We start from the raw sequence: 17,751 nt of genomic DNA on the forward strand, positions 1-17,751 counted from the left end.
TTGGACAATGACTCCAAAATCTATTATCTCCAGCCCCTAACCCAAAACTTGCAACCTAGATCTCCCACTAAGCCCGGTTTTTGCCCAACACAACCTATTTTCCCCCAGATACACATTCCTGTTCTTGATTTCTCCATTTCTTTTAATGGCTAACATGCTGTCACCCAAGTCATTTTTTACTCTTCCCTTTCTCTCTACATTTAATCATTTGCCAAGTCCTGCCAGTTTTACTTCCACGATGTTTTTCATCATTGTTTATTCAACTGCCACTTCACTATTCCAGATCTTTTTATTTATTATCTCTTGTCTAGAATACTGTTATAGTCCCCATTCTTTCTGCCTCTAGTATCTTTCTAGCTAATATATCCTGTATACTGCTCTCAGAAGGATGTTCCTAATATATGAATCTTCTCATTCTCAGAAGTTAGGAATCATTCCACTGTTCATAAACCATCACTGAATCTTCATTGCTTACCAGATAATATCTGAACTCTATAGTTTCAAAATTCAGTATAATCTGACTCCAGTTTAGCACCCTAGCCAACTGGCATAATTCTAATCACAAACTAGAATAGCATCTGCATGAGCTAACTGGCTTGCTTACATAAAATGTATAACACCTTCACTTTAGAGGATGCAATGCACCCTGAGAGGGAGACAGGAGTTGACATGTACCACCTCAACTTCCACCTCCTCTCAGATATTGGTGGAGGCAATTCAGGGAAAGGAATAAGCCTATCATATGCCAGGCACTGTGCTAAGTGCTTTACAAATATCTCCTTTGATTCCGACAACTCTGCCAAGTAGGTGTTGTTATTATCCCAATTTTTTACAGTTGAGGAAAATGAAGCAAACAGAGGTTAAGTGACTTGCCCAGGACCCTGGATCCATGAGCAACGGGAATAGGAGAGGTTCCGTGCCATGTCCTCTACCCATTATCCAGGGGAATAACCCCTGTAGAGATCTGACTGGCAACTGTCTCTTTAGGAGCTGCAGCCCCTGCCCCTTTAGCAGCCACAGCTACTGAAGACCCAGAAAAAGTTCTTGTCACTGAAGTCCTTGGCAGTTTTAAATGGTTTCAGTACCAGAAATGGATATGGTTTTATCAATTGAAATGACCAAAAAAAAGCATTACTATTAATGGTACACCCTAAGAACCAATGGGTCTTTCTATCTGCCCTGCAGATGGATCTTCCTATGTTGCCTCTCCCTCTTAGAATGTGAACTCACTGAAAACAGAGACTGTCTGGCTTTTATCTTCATCCCCACTGCTTAACACAGTAAGTACATAGCAACATCTAAGAAATGCCTGTTTGCTGGTTCTTTCAGTCATTCATTCAAATCCAGTTTCATTCAAGGTTCAGCCCAAGTGTCACTTCCTATGGGAAGCCTTTCTAAATTCCCCTGGTTGTTCATGTTTTCTCACTCCTTAAATGATCTTGTATTTATTTGTGTAAATAGTGTATCCCTCTCCACTTCACTAGCAGAATGCAAGCACTTTGAGAGCAAAAACTAAACATTCCAGATAGTAAGCACTTAATAACCATTTACTGAACTGAAATATAGACTCTCACTACTACTAGCCTTTGTATCACATGCACTCCAGCCAAACTGGCCTATTCACACTTTTCCATCTCTGAACCTCTGCTCATTGTTATCACTTAAAATGTTCCTTTTTCCCAATTCCTCCCCACAAATCTCTGTTCAAATTATACCCATTATTTGAAACTCAAATGTTCTCTCTTCCCTGACACTATTCTTGAGTTCTCAACTTAGGGTCTTTATAATTCTTAAAGAACAGGTTTTATTTGTCACATTCAGTTTTGTATTAAATTGCTGTATACAAGTCTTGGATTCCCTTACTTGGAAATTAGCTTCCTGAAGTCAAGTTCTGATCTTACCTCACCACTAAGCACCGTGATGTGCACACAGTAGGCACTTAACAAATGTTTATTTGAAAGCAAATCTTTGCTGTAATGTTATTTGTTTTGTTTCAGTGATTAAGTTCAGTGATGTTAGATTTTATCTCTAGCTCAGAAGGGATAGATTCTCAGTCACACACGGTCATAACCTTCATCTTGCCATCACTCACAAATCCTCTCTTCAAAAATTCTGAAATCCCCTTATCTGACCATAATTCTATTGATTTTTCAACTTCTCCCCTGCCTTCCTTTCCATAACCCTATTCTTTGTCCCCACTGTACCACAGACCTCCAATCCGTTGACCTCTTAATTTTTCTCCCATGCCATCCCCTCTGGACTAGCCACTCTCTCCTCTTCCCCCCATCTTGACTCCTTGGTAACTAATTTAACTCTATAATGTCCTCTTCTCTTGAATCCCTAGCCCCCTTATCATATGACCTATTACATCCAGCCAAACCTCAACCTTGGATTACTCCCATCATTGATCACCTATGTGCCTACACATGCTGCTGAACAAAAGTTGAGAAAAATCACACAACCATTCTGGCTGGGTCTATTACAAATTTATGTTATATAACCTCAACTGGGGCCTCACTTCTATCCCTCCCTTGTCAACTCACTATCCCATTCTCCATAGCTATTCTTCCAAACCTCTTCATCCTTCCTTATGTCTTCCCTGTCTCCCCTTAGCCTCCCCCCACCATCTTCTCCATACATCCATCCCCATCATTCTCTCAGCTGAGACCCTTGCCTCACATTTTATGGAAAAATTGAGGCCATTCACCATGAACTCCCTCTTCTCCCCTTTTCCTCATCTCTTATCAGATGCCTCTGACACTTTCTCCTCCTTCACCCCTGTCTCCCATGGTGAAGTGGCCTTACTCCTTACCAAAGATAACCCCATTCCATCCTGTCTCTTCTGTAGAAAAATGGGGGTACCCTAATTTTCTTGAGGTTCCCACTTATCCTGGTAACCAGAGGACTGTATGAGGACATACCAACAATACACTGAGGTGGCCAGGTGGAGCAGTTCCCGCTCATATCAGCTTATCTACAAAGATTCTCCCCTTGCCAGTTTTATCATTTATGCTCAAGGCTGGAACTGTCAGATTGAGAATGGAATGAGGAACCCAAGTGTTTATCATTATCAGCACCTGTGGCTGATAGTACAGACATCTCACCAGAAATAAAAAAGACATAAATCTTAACTGTATCCCCTAAAACTGTGACCCTGATGCTTAAATATCCCCTTTTCTAAGTGAGGCGTCCCTCTTGAGATTCCCCAATGCGTGCATGTCCATCTTGCTGAGGAGAAATAAAATGGGTGCTTATCTAGACAACTGTACTTCACTCTGTTTCTGTTTTTGTGGGGAACAGGTTTCTTTTGTTAACACTTCCAACAGAGTGCCTCTTCTTTCATCCCCACTCTTTCACTTATTTTCAACCTCTCTCTTTTGGATCATTCACTACTGCCTACAAACATGCCCATACCTCCCCTATACTGAAAAGGCCCTCACTGGACCCTTCCATGCCTGCTAATTATCCCCCTATTTCTCTTCAGCCTTTTGTAGCTAAACTCCTAGAAAAGGCCATCCACTTTCTTTCTTCTTACTCTTCTTAACCCCTTACAATGTGGTTTCTGACCTAATCATTCCACTAAAACTATTCTCTCCAAAGTTACTAATAATATCTTAGTTGCCAAATCCAATAGCCTTTTCTCCTCATTTTCCTTGATCTCTCAGAAGCCTTTGACATTTAATCACTCTCTTCCTTGATATTCTCTTCTCTCTAGGTTTTTGGGACACCACTCTCTCCTGTTTTCCTCCTGACCATTCATTCTCTACCTCCTTCACTGAATCTTCCTCCAAATCCCGCTAACCATAGAGGTACTTCAAGATTAGGTTATGGGCTCTCTCAACATTGATCTCCCAATACCTCAGAATCACAACCTAGAAGTCATCCTGGACTCCCCACTGTCCCTCACTGCCCATATCCATGCTGTTACCAGGGCTTATTGATTTCACCTTTGCAACTTCTTTGAAATATGCCCCCTTCTTGCCACCATCCTAGTACAGGCCCTTATCTCCCCATGCCTCGATTACTGTAGTAGTCTTCTGATTGGTCTGCCTGACTCAGTTCTCTCCTCATTTTAATCCATCCCTCCATCCAGCCACAAAATCCATCCAGCCACCAAAATGATTTTCCTAAGCATAAGTCCAATCGTGTCATTCTCCATCTATTGCCTCCAGGAACAAATACAAAATACTCTGGCATTCAAAGCTCTTCCTAGCCTAGCCCCCTCTTACTTTTCCAGCACCTTACTCCCCACCATGTACTCTTCCATCCAGTAATGCTGGCCTCCTAGCTATTCCATAAAGAAGACATTCAATCTCTGAACTTTAGGCATTCTTTCTGGCTGTACCCCAAGTCCTTTTTCTCCTTTACTTTAACTACTGACTTCCCTGGCTTCTTTCAAGTCTCCCCAAATCCAACTATTATAGAAAGCTTTTTCCAATTCCTCTTAATTCTAATGTAGCTCCTCTGTTAATTATTTCCTGCTTATCCTAAAAATGGTATAGTCTGTATATATTTATTTGCATGTTGCCTCTCCCATTAGATTGTAAACTCCTTGAGGGCAGGAATTGTCTTTTGCCTCTTTTTGTATTCCCAGCACTTAACATAGTGTAAGAAAAGTTACTGTAGTTAATAACACATTCAATTCAATAATATATGTCTGCTTCCTATCTTCTGGGAATGAGGAAAATAAATATTAAAAAAGAAAACCCAAAGTATACTTAAAATAATGCTACATTCTATTCAATGTAAAGCCACTATATGGTGAGGTAGACGGTACTGGATTTAATGTTTGGAAGATATAAGTTCAAATTCTGCCTCCGACACTTACTAGCTCTGCTTCTTACTAGCTGGGTAATTCACTTAATCTCCCTCAAACTCAGTTTTCTTATCTGGAAAATGAGAAAAATAAAAGTACTTATCTCACAGGTTGCTGTGAGAGTCAATTGTAAAGCATTTAAGGTGTTTTGCAAACCTTAAAATATTATATAAATGCTAATTATTATCAATCACATGCCTACTTTCTATCTTCTGAGAATGAGGGAAATAAGCATTAAAGGAGGAAACCTATAGAATTCTGAGGACTTCTCAGAAGCAGACATTTTAATTATTTATTGCTCATATTATTAAATTAATTTTGAAACATTTATTCCTGGTTCAATTTTCAAGCTACTCACCCCCAACACACCAAATCGTTCACACATGGTCCAGCCACATAGGAAGTCAATTTCAAAGTTGTGATTAAGGATGATGACCACATGCTCTTTTCCAAACTTGTCCACAGTTTCCTGATCTGTGAATAAAGTACATTCTGTGCCTGACCACCATTCCAGAAGCATGACTAACTCTAGAGAATATAAAGGAAAGGAAGGTCATTAGTATACTCAGAATTGAATTATACAGTCTTTGCATTTGACCTCTTTGCTCTATTAGAGTACAGCTGATATCCCTTTAGAGCAGGGCTTCTTAGCCTGTTTTTTAAAAAAAAGTAATCCCCCCCCCCCCCCACACACACACACACGCTGTAATCTAATGAGACCTATGGGTCCTTTCTCAGAATAATGTTTTCAAATACAGAAAATAAAGTATATGAGATTACAAAGGAAACCAATTATATTGAAAAACAGCTATCAATTAAAAAAAAATACAAGTTCACAGACCCAAGTTAAGAACACCTGTTCTAGAGTTCTAGGCTTTTCAGTTTTCTTATCAAAAGACAGTTTTAAAACATATTAATAAAAGGAATAACAAAAATCATATCAACATATACATAAAAAGCTTTTGACAAGATACAACATATATTTCTGTTAAAAACATAAGAATTCAATGAACCTTTCTTTAACATTGTAAGTAGTACATATCTAAAACCAAGAGCCAAAATTATATGTAATGTGGATAAATTAGAGTCTTGGATCAGGGATAAAGCAAAAATGTCCACTGTTACCACAACTATTAAATATAGTGCTAAAAATGTTATGATATTATGGCCAGAAATTCAAGGAACAGCATAAGCAGAAAAGAAATAAAATTACTTTTTTGCAAGTGATGGCATACCTTAGAGAACCCTAGTCTACTAAAAATTACTTGAAACAAATAATAATTTAAGCAAAGTCACAGGACATGAAATAAAAACTCATAAATCATTAGCATTTCTGTATATTACCAACAAAAGAAATTCTATTTACAATAACCACAGAATGTAGAATGTAGACTACTTAGGAGTCTATCTACCAAGACACATATAGGAACTACATAAATTTAATTACAAAATATGCTTTACAGAAATATAGATCAAAATATTTGGAGAAATGTTAGTTGCTCATGGGTAGGATATCTATTACAATAAGAATGACAATATTACCTAAATTAATTCACTTAGTCAAATAAATGGCAGTCAATTCAACAAGCATTTATTAAGGGTCTATGATGTGACAAGACACCATGCTAAGCATCAAGGCAAAAAACGAAAATAAGTCTGCTCCAAAGGAACTCACAGTCCAATGGGGGAAGACAACAATCAAACAACTATGTACAAACAAAACATATGCATGATAACCTAGAGATTTCAGAGGGAAAGCACTAAGATTAAGGAGGACCAGGAAAGACATGTTGCTACTGGGACTTGAGATGAAACTTGAAGGAAACCAGGGAAGCCAGGAAGTAGAGATGAGGAGGGACACAATTCCAAGTATGAGATACAGACAGACAGGGACTGCCCAGAGACAAGAAATGATGTGTCAGCCAGGAGGCCTGTGTCACCAGATCCCAGAATCGTTGGGGGACGGGAGAGAAGAGTAAGGTGCAAGAAGTCTGAAAAAGGTTATGAAGGACTTTGAAAGCCTAACTTAAAATTTTATATTTGATCCTGGAGATAAGAGAGAGACACCAGAATTTATTCAATTATAGAGTAACATATCAGACTTGTGCTTTGGAAAGGTCACTTTTATAGCCGAGTGAAAGAAGGATTGGAATAGGGAGAGACTTGAGGCAAAGTAACCAACTAAAAGGCAATGATAATAATCCAGGTGTGAAATGATGAGGGCCTGCACTAAGCTGGTGCAAAGTTAAAGGAAAGAAGAGGGCAATTATGATAGCTGTCACAAAGATAGATTTTGTAACTGATTGAACAAAGGGAGTACCAGAGAGTAAGGAGTCAAAGATGACACTTAAGTTGTGAGCCTGGGTGACTTCCTAGGATATCTTGGGCCTTGCAGGCCCTGGGACTCAGACTCCATAAGGTATCAGGAGAGCCCTTGGAGACCAGTTAGAAGGTCATTCTAGAAACCATCTCAAACACAGACAAGAAATTACTGATTATATGCTCAATCATAAAAAAGACTTTGAGCCTTTTAGAGAGAATAATATGCCCTTTGAAAAAAATACATTGCCAACTTAAAAAAAAAAAACTGGGTATATTTGGAGACAATGATACTGTTGTAGCCTTTGCAAAACATAACCAGCTAAATGTAATCATTCATCAGTTGAATAAACCCCTATGGCAAATTCGTGGTACAGACAAAGCCAATGCTAAAGAACTCCACGTTTTCTACATTATGACAGCATTAGAAAAAATCAATGATAATTTGGAAACCCCTGCCACTTTGGCATGCAGAGAATTGGGGAACCAGTTAATGTGGTGTACCCCAAACTCTAGCAATATAATAACTTATCTTTAACAAGCTTTTCCTTCTACAGGTAAACCACTAAGAGCACATGGTCTTGTTTTCTGGCCTACCTCAACTTCCCCCACCCCTCCCCCTTTCCCCTACTGAACCCTACTTCCTTAAAACCATCTCCTTTTTTTTTTATTTTTTGAAAGGCATTGAAAAAGCCTGGAATTCACCACATTCCTCATGAACACAAAAGGGTACTTAGCAAACCTTTTGTGTTTTTTGTTTTTGTTTTGTTTTTGACTTTTGTTTCTTTTGCTTTCTTTTTAACTCAATTTTGTAAACTGAGTGAATTTCAAAGACGTTTTAAGTATATATCATTCAGCTCTGATGACTTCAAAAATCTATTACTTTGACTGGGCTAAGGATATAGGTGGGGCCATTGGGCCTCAGAAGCTGAAGCTATCACAATTTAAAAAAAAAAAAGAACTATGGGTTTAAGGAGTTTGTTTATGGGATTATGTTTTGTTTTGTTTTGGTCTTTTGTCAAGGCAATTGGGGTTAAGTGACTTGCCCAGGGTCACACAGCTAGTAAGTGTTAAGTGTCTTGAGGCTGGATTTGAACTCAGGTACTCCTGACTCCAGGGACGGTGCTCTATCCACTGGGCCACCTAGCTGCCCTGGATTAGGTTTTTAAAAAAGGGTTATTGAACCCTATTGCTTGGTTTATCAATGAACATATTGAATATTGAATCTTGCTGATTGATGTTTTATTTCTTTTTGAAAAATTGATTATCACTTCAAATATCTGTTATTGTTATACTAGATAGAGAATTCATGTACAGGGTGATGTGGTTTACTTACTCAGATTATGTAATAATGTTTAATATTATCAGCCATTTACATTCATTTATCATTTATATGTCATTGTGACTATGTATACTCTGGGTATGATTTGGAATTATTGTATATATTATAAATGTGTCCTGAGTTATGCAGGATAACATGCATTTTTATCATCATATTGTCTTTGGTGAAATTAATATGCGATTTATGAATTATGGAAACTTATCATTTCAGAGACTAATTGGTCTTACAATGAGCTTGATGGAGATGGTTCAACTCCACGATGCAGGCCCTGGAAAGAATATGTGTACAACAGGAAGAGAGACAGGTACACATAAGATGCCCTGATGGAGGCTGAGAAAACAGCCAAATACATTCAGGTAGTCCATAGTTTGCTCATGATGGTGACTATATAGACCACAATTGCTGCACATAGTCCAGTTTCTTCCTCTCTCCCTCCAAAAAATGGCTTGGTGTCATGGAAATTCCAACACTTGCACCTGGTTTAACTTAACCTGTTTTCTTTTTCTGATGGCATGGTCAGAATCCATCCACCTGTGGCCTAGCACAATTGCTGGATGTCTCAGAACCACAAGATGTGGTATGGTAACCTTTCCATAAAATTTTCAGGTGCCATCATGGACACATTACTAAATTTGGCCTTGATCCAGACACATGGTAGTAAGAAGTGTTATAGATTGCATAACTGCCTCAACTCTGTATTATATGGATATAAATCCTCCAAAAGGGGAGGGGGGAATGTAATACGTGATATATATCAAGTTTAAGTATGAGTTATATTATAAAGAACTCTCATTGTTTAATTTGATCATTGACAATGCTATACTAAGGATTAGTGAAAATCCAGCAGTTCAACAGCTAAAAAAGTAAGAGTCCAGAGACAACCAGAGTCCAGATCAGAGTCCAGTTTTCCTGATGACATCTCACCACTCCAAGAAGACTAGATCTCAAAGACTTTAAATGAACAGTTTTGTTTTGTTGTTGTTTTTTCCCTTCTGTTATTATATACACCATTTGTAATATGTATTCTCTGCACAGGCCCTCCCTCTGCAGGCAGTGTCAAAGCACAGGTTTATGAGGGCCCCCCCTCTGGACAAAATTTCCCCTTTCTCCCTTTTTCTATATTGTTACTAATATATTGTTTGTTAGCATAGGGTATTATATTCTGTTATTTTTTACTGTTCCATCAAGGAAATACTCCATGTTCCTCAAAGAAACAAAGGGGGTGGGGGGCGGGGAATGTGGTAAAATGGACTTTGGGAGACTGATTGGGATGGGCCACACCTGGCCTGTCCTGGGAGACGTATGCTGCTGGTGTCAGCAGGAGAAACCACTCTCCACAGGCAGTTTGAAGGACATCCCCTTTTGGGGGAGGGAGAGTAAACGCTCACTGAGGGGAGCTCGGTCTCTTTCTGGAGTCACTCTTCTTCTGGTGGTGTGAGCTGCAGGAGCAGGCAGAAAGAGGTTCTTTCTTAGCAGTTTTGTCCTGTGTGCCTTGGCTGCAAAGCTGTTTCCCATTGAAGCTACAGACCCCAGGTGTTGAGTTAACATACGAGCCCTACTCTTTTAAATGAGCTGAACTGGAAGCGAATTTAGGGATTGTATAGCCTTAGTTTAGAGTTAGGGGGATTATCCATATTTCTTTTCTCTATTCCCTTGTCTTTGATTTTATTAATTTCACCTTTGCTATTTATTTTATTCCCATTAATAAAACCTGATTTGTTTGTGGAAAAGAGGCTGTTAGTCCCCTTTCTTATTGGCCTGGGAGAAATATCTAAAAAGGCAGTTTGGAGTGGAGGGAGCTTTAGACCTACAGGTCCCTCATTATTTCTGGGACCCCAATATTACAGTGAGCCACTCAATTAACTCTCCCTATATTAAATTTGGCCCCCACAAAAGTAATAGAGAAGTCATAAAGAGAGGCAGAGATAATGAGCAAACTACAAAAGGATTACTTTATAGAACTAGAAAAAGTAATTGTGAAGTTAATCTGGAGGAAAAAAGTCAAGTATCTCAAATGACAAGGTGAAAACAATTAGAAAGGCATCACATCTCAAAATACACTACAAAGCAATAGTCATCAAAACAACTTGGTAGTGGTTAAAAATCAGAAAAGTTGTTCAGTGGAACAAATTAGATATACAAAATATAAAAGTAAAAGAACCTGGTAGTCCAGTGTTTGGTAACCCCAAAGATGCCAGCTAATGGGGAACAACAGGGAAAACTGGAAAGCAGTCTGGCAGAAATAAATTTTAGACCAACACTTCATATACTATGGTATTGGCATAACAAATGGATATAGGACTTAGATTTAAAAAAAATTCTGGCCACATCATAAAAAACATTAGAGCATCAAGGAAGAAATTACCTTTTAGAGCTATAGATAGGGGAAGGGTTTATAACCCAATAAGTGCCAGAGAAGATCACAAAAAAATGATGAGAGTTTTGATTATATACAGTTTAAAGGGTTTGGCATAAACAAATCCAATGTAGCTAAGATTAGAAGGGAAATAGTTAACTGGGGAGAGGGGGAGGAATCTTTATAACAAGTTTCTCAGATAAAGGTATTATTTCCATAATATATATGAAAGTGATTCAAATTTATAAGAATAAGAGTCAGTCCCCAATCAATAAATGATCAGAGGATATAAACAGGAAATTTTCAAAGACAGCAATCCAAGTTTCCAATTTACTCTGCACATATTTTGTTTTATATAGTTGTTTGTATGTTGTCTCCCCCATAAGAATGTGAATTCCTTGAAGGTATTGCTACAGTACAGGTGTGAGGCGATAAGGTATTACACTATGGTAAAGGCAGTGTCAGAGGAAGGAAGAGAGCAAATAAAGGAGATATTATAAAGTTAAAATTGAAAGGCTTTGGAAACAGATCAGATATGGGTAGGGGGGGAATAGAAAGAGGAACTGATGAGAACACCTAAGTTGTGAGCCTGGGGGACTAGGAGGATGGTAGTGCCCTCAAACAGGGAAGTTTGCAAGAGAGTAGGGTTTAGAAGGAAGGAAAATGAATTGTTTTGGACATGTTTAGTTTAATATATCTACAGCAATCCAGTTCAAAATGGCTAACAGGCAGTTGGAGATGTGAGACAAAAGGTCAGTCAAGAGGTTAGAGCTGGATAAATGATTTGAGAATCATCAGCATGGAGATGATAATTGAATCCATGAGAGCCGAAGAGATAAGCAAGTGGAAAAGTATAAAGGGAGAAGGAAGCTCAGGGCAGAACCCTATAGGACCACCATGGTTAGTGGGCATGACCTGGATGAAGATCCAGCAAAGGAGACTTGAGGGATCAAGTGATTAGAAGGAGAGCCAGGAGAGAGGAGTGTCATGAAAACCTATAGAAAAGATAGTATCAGTCAGTTATCAAGTCAATAAGCATTTATTAAGCATTAACTATGTACCAAGCACTACAGTAAGTGCTGGGGCTGCAAAGCAAAAGATAGTCTCTTCCTCTGAGGAATCTAATGGGTGTAGACAACATGTAAATGACTATATACAAACCAGGAGAAATGGGTGATTGACAGTATCAAAGGTTGCAGAGGTCAGACAGATAAGATTGAGAAAAGGTCATATATTTGGCATATAATCTTGGAAAGAACAATCTCTGTTGAATTATGAGATCAGGAGCCAGATTGTAAAGAGTTAAGAAAAAAGTGAGAAGGGAAGTGGGGGCACCAATTGTAGAAGTTTAGCCACAAAAGGTATGAGTAGAAATGTTTGCATCACAGGAGAGTCTTTGGAGGATGAAGGAGACATGGACATGTCGGTAGACAGTAGAGCAGTAGCCAGTAGATAGGGAGACTAAAGATAAGTGAGAGAGTAGGGATGACAGAGGAGGCAATCTCTTGGAGAAGATGGGATGGACTGGGATTATTTGTACATGTGGAAGAGTTATCTTCCCAAAGGCAAGGGTCACCTCTTCGTGAGAGACAGTGGTAAAGGAAGAGATGGTGGCAGAAGGTATCTGTGAGATGATGATGAGTAGAATATCTTCAGTAAAATATGAGGTATGGTTCTCAGCTAAGAGTGTGGGTGGGTCAGAGAGAGCCATAGAAAGTGTGAGAAGGAATGAAAAAATTTGGAAAAATTGCTGTGATAAGTGGAATAGTGAGTTAATCAGGGAGGTGAAAAGGATCACCTTACAAAAGGGATGGCCCAGTTGAGGTTATATAATAGAAATCTGTAGTGGACCCAAGTCAGAAGAATGGTTTCATGATTTTATTTGCCTTCACCCAGTGGCAAAAGCATAGGACTAAAGGCAGTGGATGGTGGTAATGATTCAAGGTTGAACCTTGGTTTGGCAAGAACACTCATATAAGGGGAAAGGGACCCCAAAGAAGAGGACAGTGTAGAGTTGACCTGGTTTGCTAAGGGATCAAAGATAGGAAAAGTATAGCTGGTGTAAGAGTGATAGCCTAGGAAAGAACCAAGGGTCCAAGGGGTTAGAGGTCACAGTGTGGATGAAGAGTAGGGTTTGGTATGGAAAGGCAGAGGGAGAGGTGTGATGACAATAAACTGATCAAAAAAGGGAATTTCAGAGTTTGTGAACATGGAAGTGATACACTTGTGGGTGATGACATATAGCTATCTATTTGTGTGTGACTATGGGGTAGAGCCACAGTCATGGGAAATGGGGAGGTTGAACTATGAGGTCACGGTGTTTGAAAGAGTATCTGTAGGGATGTTGAACTCCCCTAGTATAAGGGCAGGAAGTTATGGGGAAGAGAAAGACTATAAACCAGGCACTGAACTCACTGAGGAAAAAAAGGGAGTGTTCTGACCCCAAAATTTGACTAGGTGGTAGAAATGAATTTCATGAACCTCAAAGGAGGAAAGTCTACTGAATGATGGTAGTAGGGAGAGAACTTGTGAGTGGGGCTGGAGCTTGAGGAAAGAATGAGTAAAAGTACAGCCAGTGTTGGAAAGGGCTGAAAATATCAAAATTAATATAACCTCTAGTTTCTACTATATATGAGTTTAACTTATTTTATGCTGTATTAATTTTATAACTGAGTCAGCTTTTCCTCTGAGTTAAAGTTCATGTTGTTAACATACCCAACAAACCAAAAGTTATATTGGTCTCCTTGCCTGTCCTTATATAATTAAGAAGGGTCTTTATCTCCCTAACAAACCCTTCTAGGCACCAGGGTATCTGCTAAATCAGGTCTACTTACAAGATCTGCAAGATGCAGATGGATCCCATAAAACAATTTCAACATTCTTTAATTGTCAGAAAGGGGTGGTCACTAGCCCCATGTGGGTATCCTAGCACATCTTCTTTAGAATAACCAGTCATGTTGTCCCCATCCCCACAATAATATCTACCCTGTAACCAATCACAATGTCTTCCCCACCTACCCAACCTCATACTCCTCAAAAATATATTAAGGCTGGTGAGCTAGGGCTCGGGGTCTTTGGTCATTGAGAAAGGTGATTGACCCAATCTATTGGTTATTGCTAGCCTACCAGATAAATTGGTCATGCTCATATCATTGTCCCTCAGTTTACCTTAATTTTTAAATGTAACAGGACAGTCAGGGAAGTTGTGTTATCAGGAGACATTCAGGTCTCACTGAGAGCTAGAAGATGGAAAAGTGGAAAAGAAAAGATTTAAGAGGAAAGCAAGTTTACTGCCTATGGAACAAGCATGCCAGAAAACACAATGGAAGGCATGGCTAAGCGGGGTGGGACATTGGGATATGGGATAGGAATTTGTCAGTCATTAAGGGAATATTGTTTAGATATATTTTCAAGGGTCAGAGGGTTTTGGCCTCAGGGTGGGGTCCTTCCAGAGCCTTTGGCAGTTCAGGTAAGGGAGTAAATATTTGAAGTGGAAGGAATGATGTTTATGTCCTTCCCACGAGGCAGGAGACTATGCTGGAGTCTTAGTGGAATGGGACTCTCTCCCTGACCTCAGAGACAAGAGACTGGAATGATGTTTCTCCTCTTCTCACAGGAGGCATATAGAAAACTGTTCATAAGAGTATCATCTGTAAAAACAAAATGCTGGAGAAAAAAATTGTCCAACAATTGGGAAATGACTGGCCAAAATGAATGCAATGGAATATTAATGTGCTTTAAAGAATGATGAATATGAATAAGTTTTTAAAACCATGAAATTTATATGAAATGACTAAAGTTAAGAAGGAAAAGAATAATAAACACCATTAAAGCAATATGAAGCCAATATTGAGATGACTAAATTATGGTCATATATTAATATCAGACCTGTCAAAGTTAAAGGGCACGACCTTTCTGTTAACAACTGATTGTTTTCAGGGAATTTGCTTTGTAATGGATATCATATCAAACATCTGTACCAATATAAGCCTGTATTTTAGAAATTCCATTTTGGCAGCTATATTGGAGATGGATTGGAAAATGGAAACAAGGAGACTAATTGCAATAGTCCAGGTTATATGAGTGAAGAAGAGTAGAAAAGTGTGAGAGGTGTTGTGGAGGTAGAATTGGCAAGGTATGGCAACTGAATGGATATATGGAAAGAGTGAGAGTGAAATGTTGAGGATGACTCCTAAAATGTGAACTTGGGTGATAGGAGATAGGATGTTTTTGATAGGTACCCTTGAAAAGGAACCTTTCAAGGAATTGGATGTGAATTTGATGAGTTTTGTCATTGAGTTTGAGATGGTGTTGGTACAACCAGTTTGAAATGTTTAATGGATACAAATGAAACTAAAGTATGATTGACACTCAAGAGAGAGATTAAGGCTGGATCTACAGATCTGGGAATTATTGTAAAGATACTCATTAAGCCCATGGGAGTGAATGAAATCACTGAGAATGCAGAGAGACAGTAAAAAGGATTTTCAGGCTCCCCCCAAAGTAAAAGGTGTGATATGAATGATGATCCAGTAAAGGAGACCAACAAGGACAGGTAGGAGAATCAAGAGAATTGTGTTGAGATCCCCAGAGAGGAAAGTATACAAGAGAAGGTAGTCAACCTGTCAAATGCTGCAAAGAGGTTGAGAAAGATGAGGATTGGAAAAGCTAGAGGTAAAGAGGGATATAATTCTGGAAATGAGGAATAATCCACAGAAATTTACTAAGACAGGATATGGAATTCTGTGCACATGGGTCAGCTTGGCTGAAGCATGGACTGTAATCACTGGCCGACAAGCTGGAGACAAACTGAAGGGCATTAAATACCAAACAAGAGGACCTTGTATTTTGTCCTAAAGGCAATGAGGAACCATTGAAGTTTCTTGAGCAGGGGAGCAAGGGGGTGAGGGGAGTGACATGGTCAGACCTAAACTGTTGGAAATACCAATTTGGCAGCTTTGTGAAGACTGGTTTAGAAAGGATAGAGATACATTCAGGGGGAGCAATTAAGAGACGACTTTAAAAGTTCAACTGAGAAGTGATTATGGTGACCAGAAGAGTGGTATAGTGTCTTTATCAAAAAAAAAAAAAAAAAAGCAGGGACCTTTATGCAATCCCTAGATTATGGATTCCTGAGAGGGGTGCGCCACTAATTAGTTATAGACTCATTCACACCAACATGATGATTAAGCTAGTCCATGGATAGACAATGAGAAACGTCAGGGGAACTAAGAAGAACTAGAATTTAAAATAGCTTGTCTGGACAAGCTTAGTCATATGTTAAATGGAGAATTTGATGGAATACTTTTGAGATGGACTGGTTTTTGTGAATTACTGTTGTGAAACAAATGTTATGGGGTATAGAAAATGCTAGTCATGGAAATGAAAGGAAATGGTGGCTTAAGGCTGAGAAAAATGTTAAGTAATAGATAGTAAATACTCTTCTATGACCATAAAAGAATTTACCCAAAGCCTACATACCCAAGGAATGATCAGCTTGGGATATTTTTGGGTTAGAGAAGGATTTTGATTCTAGCTAAGAATCCATACTATATTTCTGAGGAGGTACCACTTGAAATAAGGTGATGAGTTAATGGATACTAGAATAGAGTAGAATAGAATAGAAGTCCCTGAGGAAAGGAAGGATTTAACACATATGACGTTACATGGGTCTAAGGTGAGTGACAGAACTGTTTTTCAGAACCCATGAATAGTTTTGATGGTCAGATTTAAGAAGACTGGTTATTTCATTATTATGAGCATGTCAGAGAGAGCCCCAAATCTCTCAATTTCTTGGGTCCCCTGAGAAGGTAGGAGATAGGCAGACCTTAGGACTGGTCCCAAGTAAATTATACTAGTCTGCTCCCTTGAAATGAGAAGGCAGATCCTTTTGGTGGCTGTGGATTCCTACACCTGATGAGTCAAGGGAAGGGAAGGACAATGTACTTGCTACTACTCAAACTGGCAAATTTCTTTTGTCAGTGGGCAGTTTCTCATATTGAGCTAGACCAAAGATCATGCTTTTACAAAAAAAGTAATGAAATAACTTACATATATCCTAGAAATAAATAGGTAGCTTCATCATGACCCACCACCCATAGTTATCTCAGCAATTTAAGCTCATGAACAGTATCCTAAAGGACAAGCACCACAAAGAGAATTAATTCCAAACTTAAAATAAACTCTGTGTATGGAGAGCAGGACAAGGCCCACATATGGTTGGATCTCCTAAATAGGTCATTTAAGTACTTGGAAGGAAAATGGGTTATATGTCAATGGCCTATATATGTCCCCTTTCTTAAATCTAAGTGGGAGACTTCCTGTGTGGTTATTTGTCAGGTAAAGGGGTTTGTGATTTGTTAATGTCTAATGAGAGAACTTGATTTCTACATCTGTCACATATGAAAGGGGAACCATTCCTCCATATTTGGAACAAAGTCAAAGTACTGATTTTTTTTTTCTAGGCTTGTTCCTGCATTTTGAATACCAGGACACATTGATAAAGAAGTTAAAAACCAACCAAACAAAAATAACACCTATAAGAGTAAAAATTTTTTAAATTTCACATGGAATGCCATGAAATGAGGTTCCTGGGTTATTGGGACTATTGAGAATAGAGACCCTGGTTGGGGATTTTATGCAACTGTTTCTACTTCTTTTGTTCTGGATCTACAGGGCATGGTAAATAATACTGAGTTTTGTAATAATGGAAAGAGGAATTATTATAGTCCTGGGTTATCACGGAGACCACCTGGGACCCATTGAGAGAAGAAAAAGATAAGTATTTATATTAACAAATTCATAGAATAAAAGGTGGAGGAGTGTTAGACAAAAATCAATATTGCTTAGGCATATAGAGATTTTTTAGTATTGCAAAAAGATAATATCATGAACCTCAAAGGAAAGGAAGGTCTTCAC

General features: G+C 38.7%; 1 protein-coding gene across 2 annotated transcripts in view; it reads right to left on the minus strand.

Moving 5' to 3' along the window:
• The window catches only part of AGPAT3 (1-acylglycerol-3-phosphate O-acyltransferase 3), a 170,798-nt gene that overhangs the window by 17,752 nt on the left and 135,295 nt on the right, over positions 1-17,751 (minus strand). For both annotated transcript variants that reach the window (XM_043995345.1, XM_043995346.1), the window contains exon 4: positions 5,175-5,344. In XM_043995345.1, coding sequence (XP_043851280.1) covers positions 5,175-5,344 — 170 coding nt within the window. The remainder of the gene's footprint in view (positions 1-5,174; positions 5,345-17,751) is intronic.

The sequence above is a fragment of the Dromiciops gliroides genome, chromosome 3 (assembly GCF_019393635.1).
Source record: "Dromiciops gliroides isolate mDroGli1 chromosome 3, mDroGli1.pri, whole genome shotgun sequence".
Lineage (NCBI taxonomy): Eukaryota > Metazoa > Chordata > Mammalia > Microbiotheria > Microbiotheriidae > Dromiciops > Dromiciops gliroides.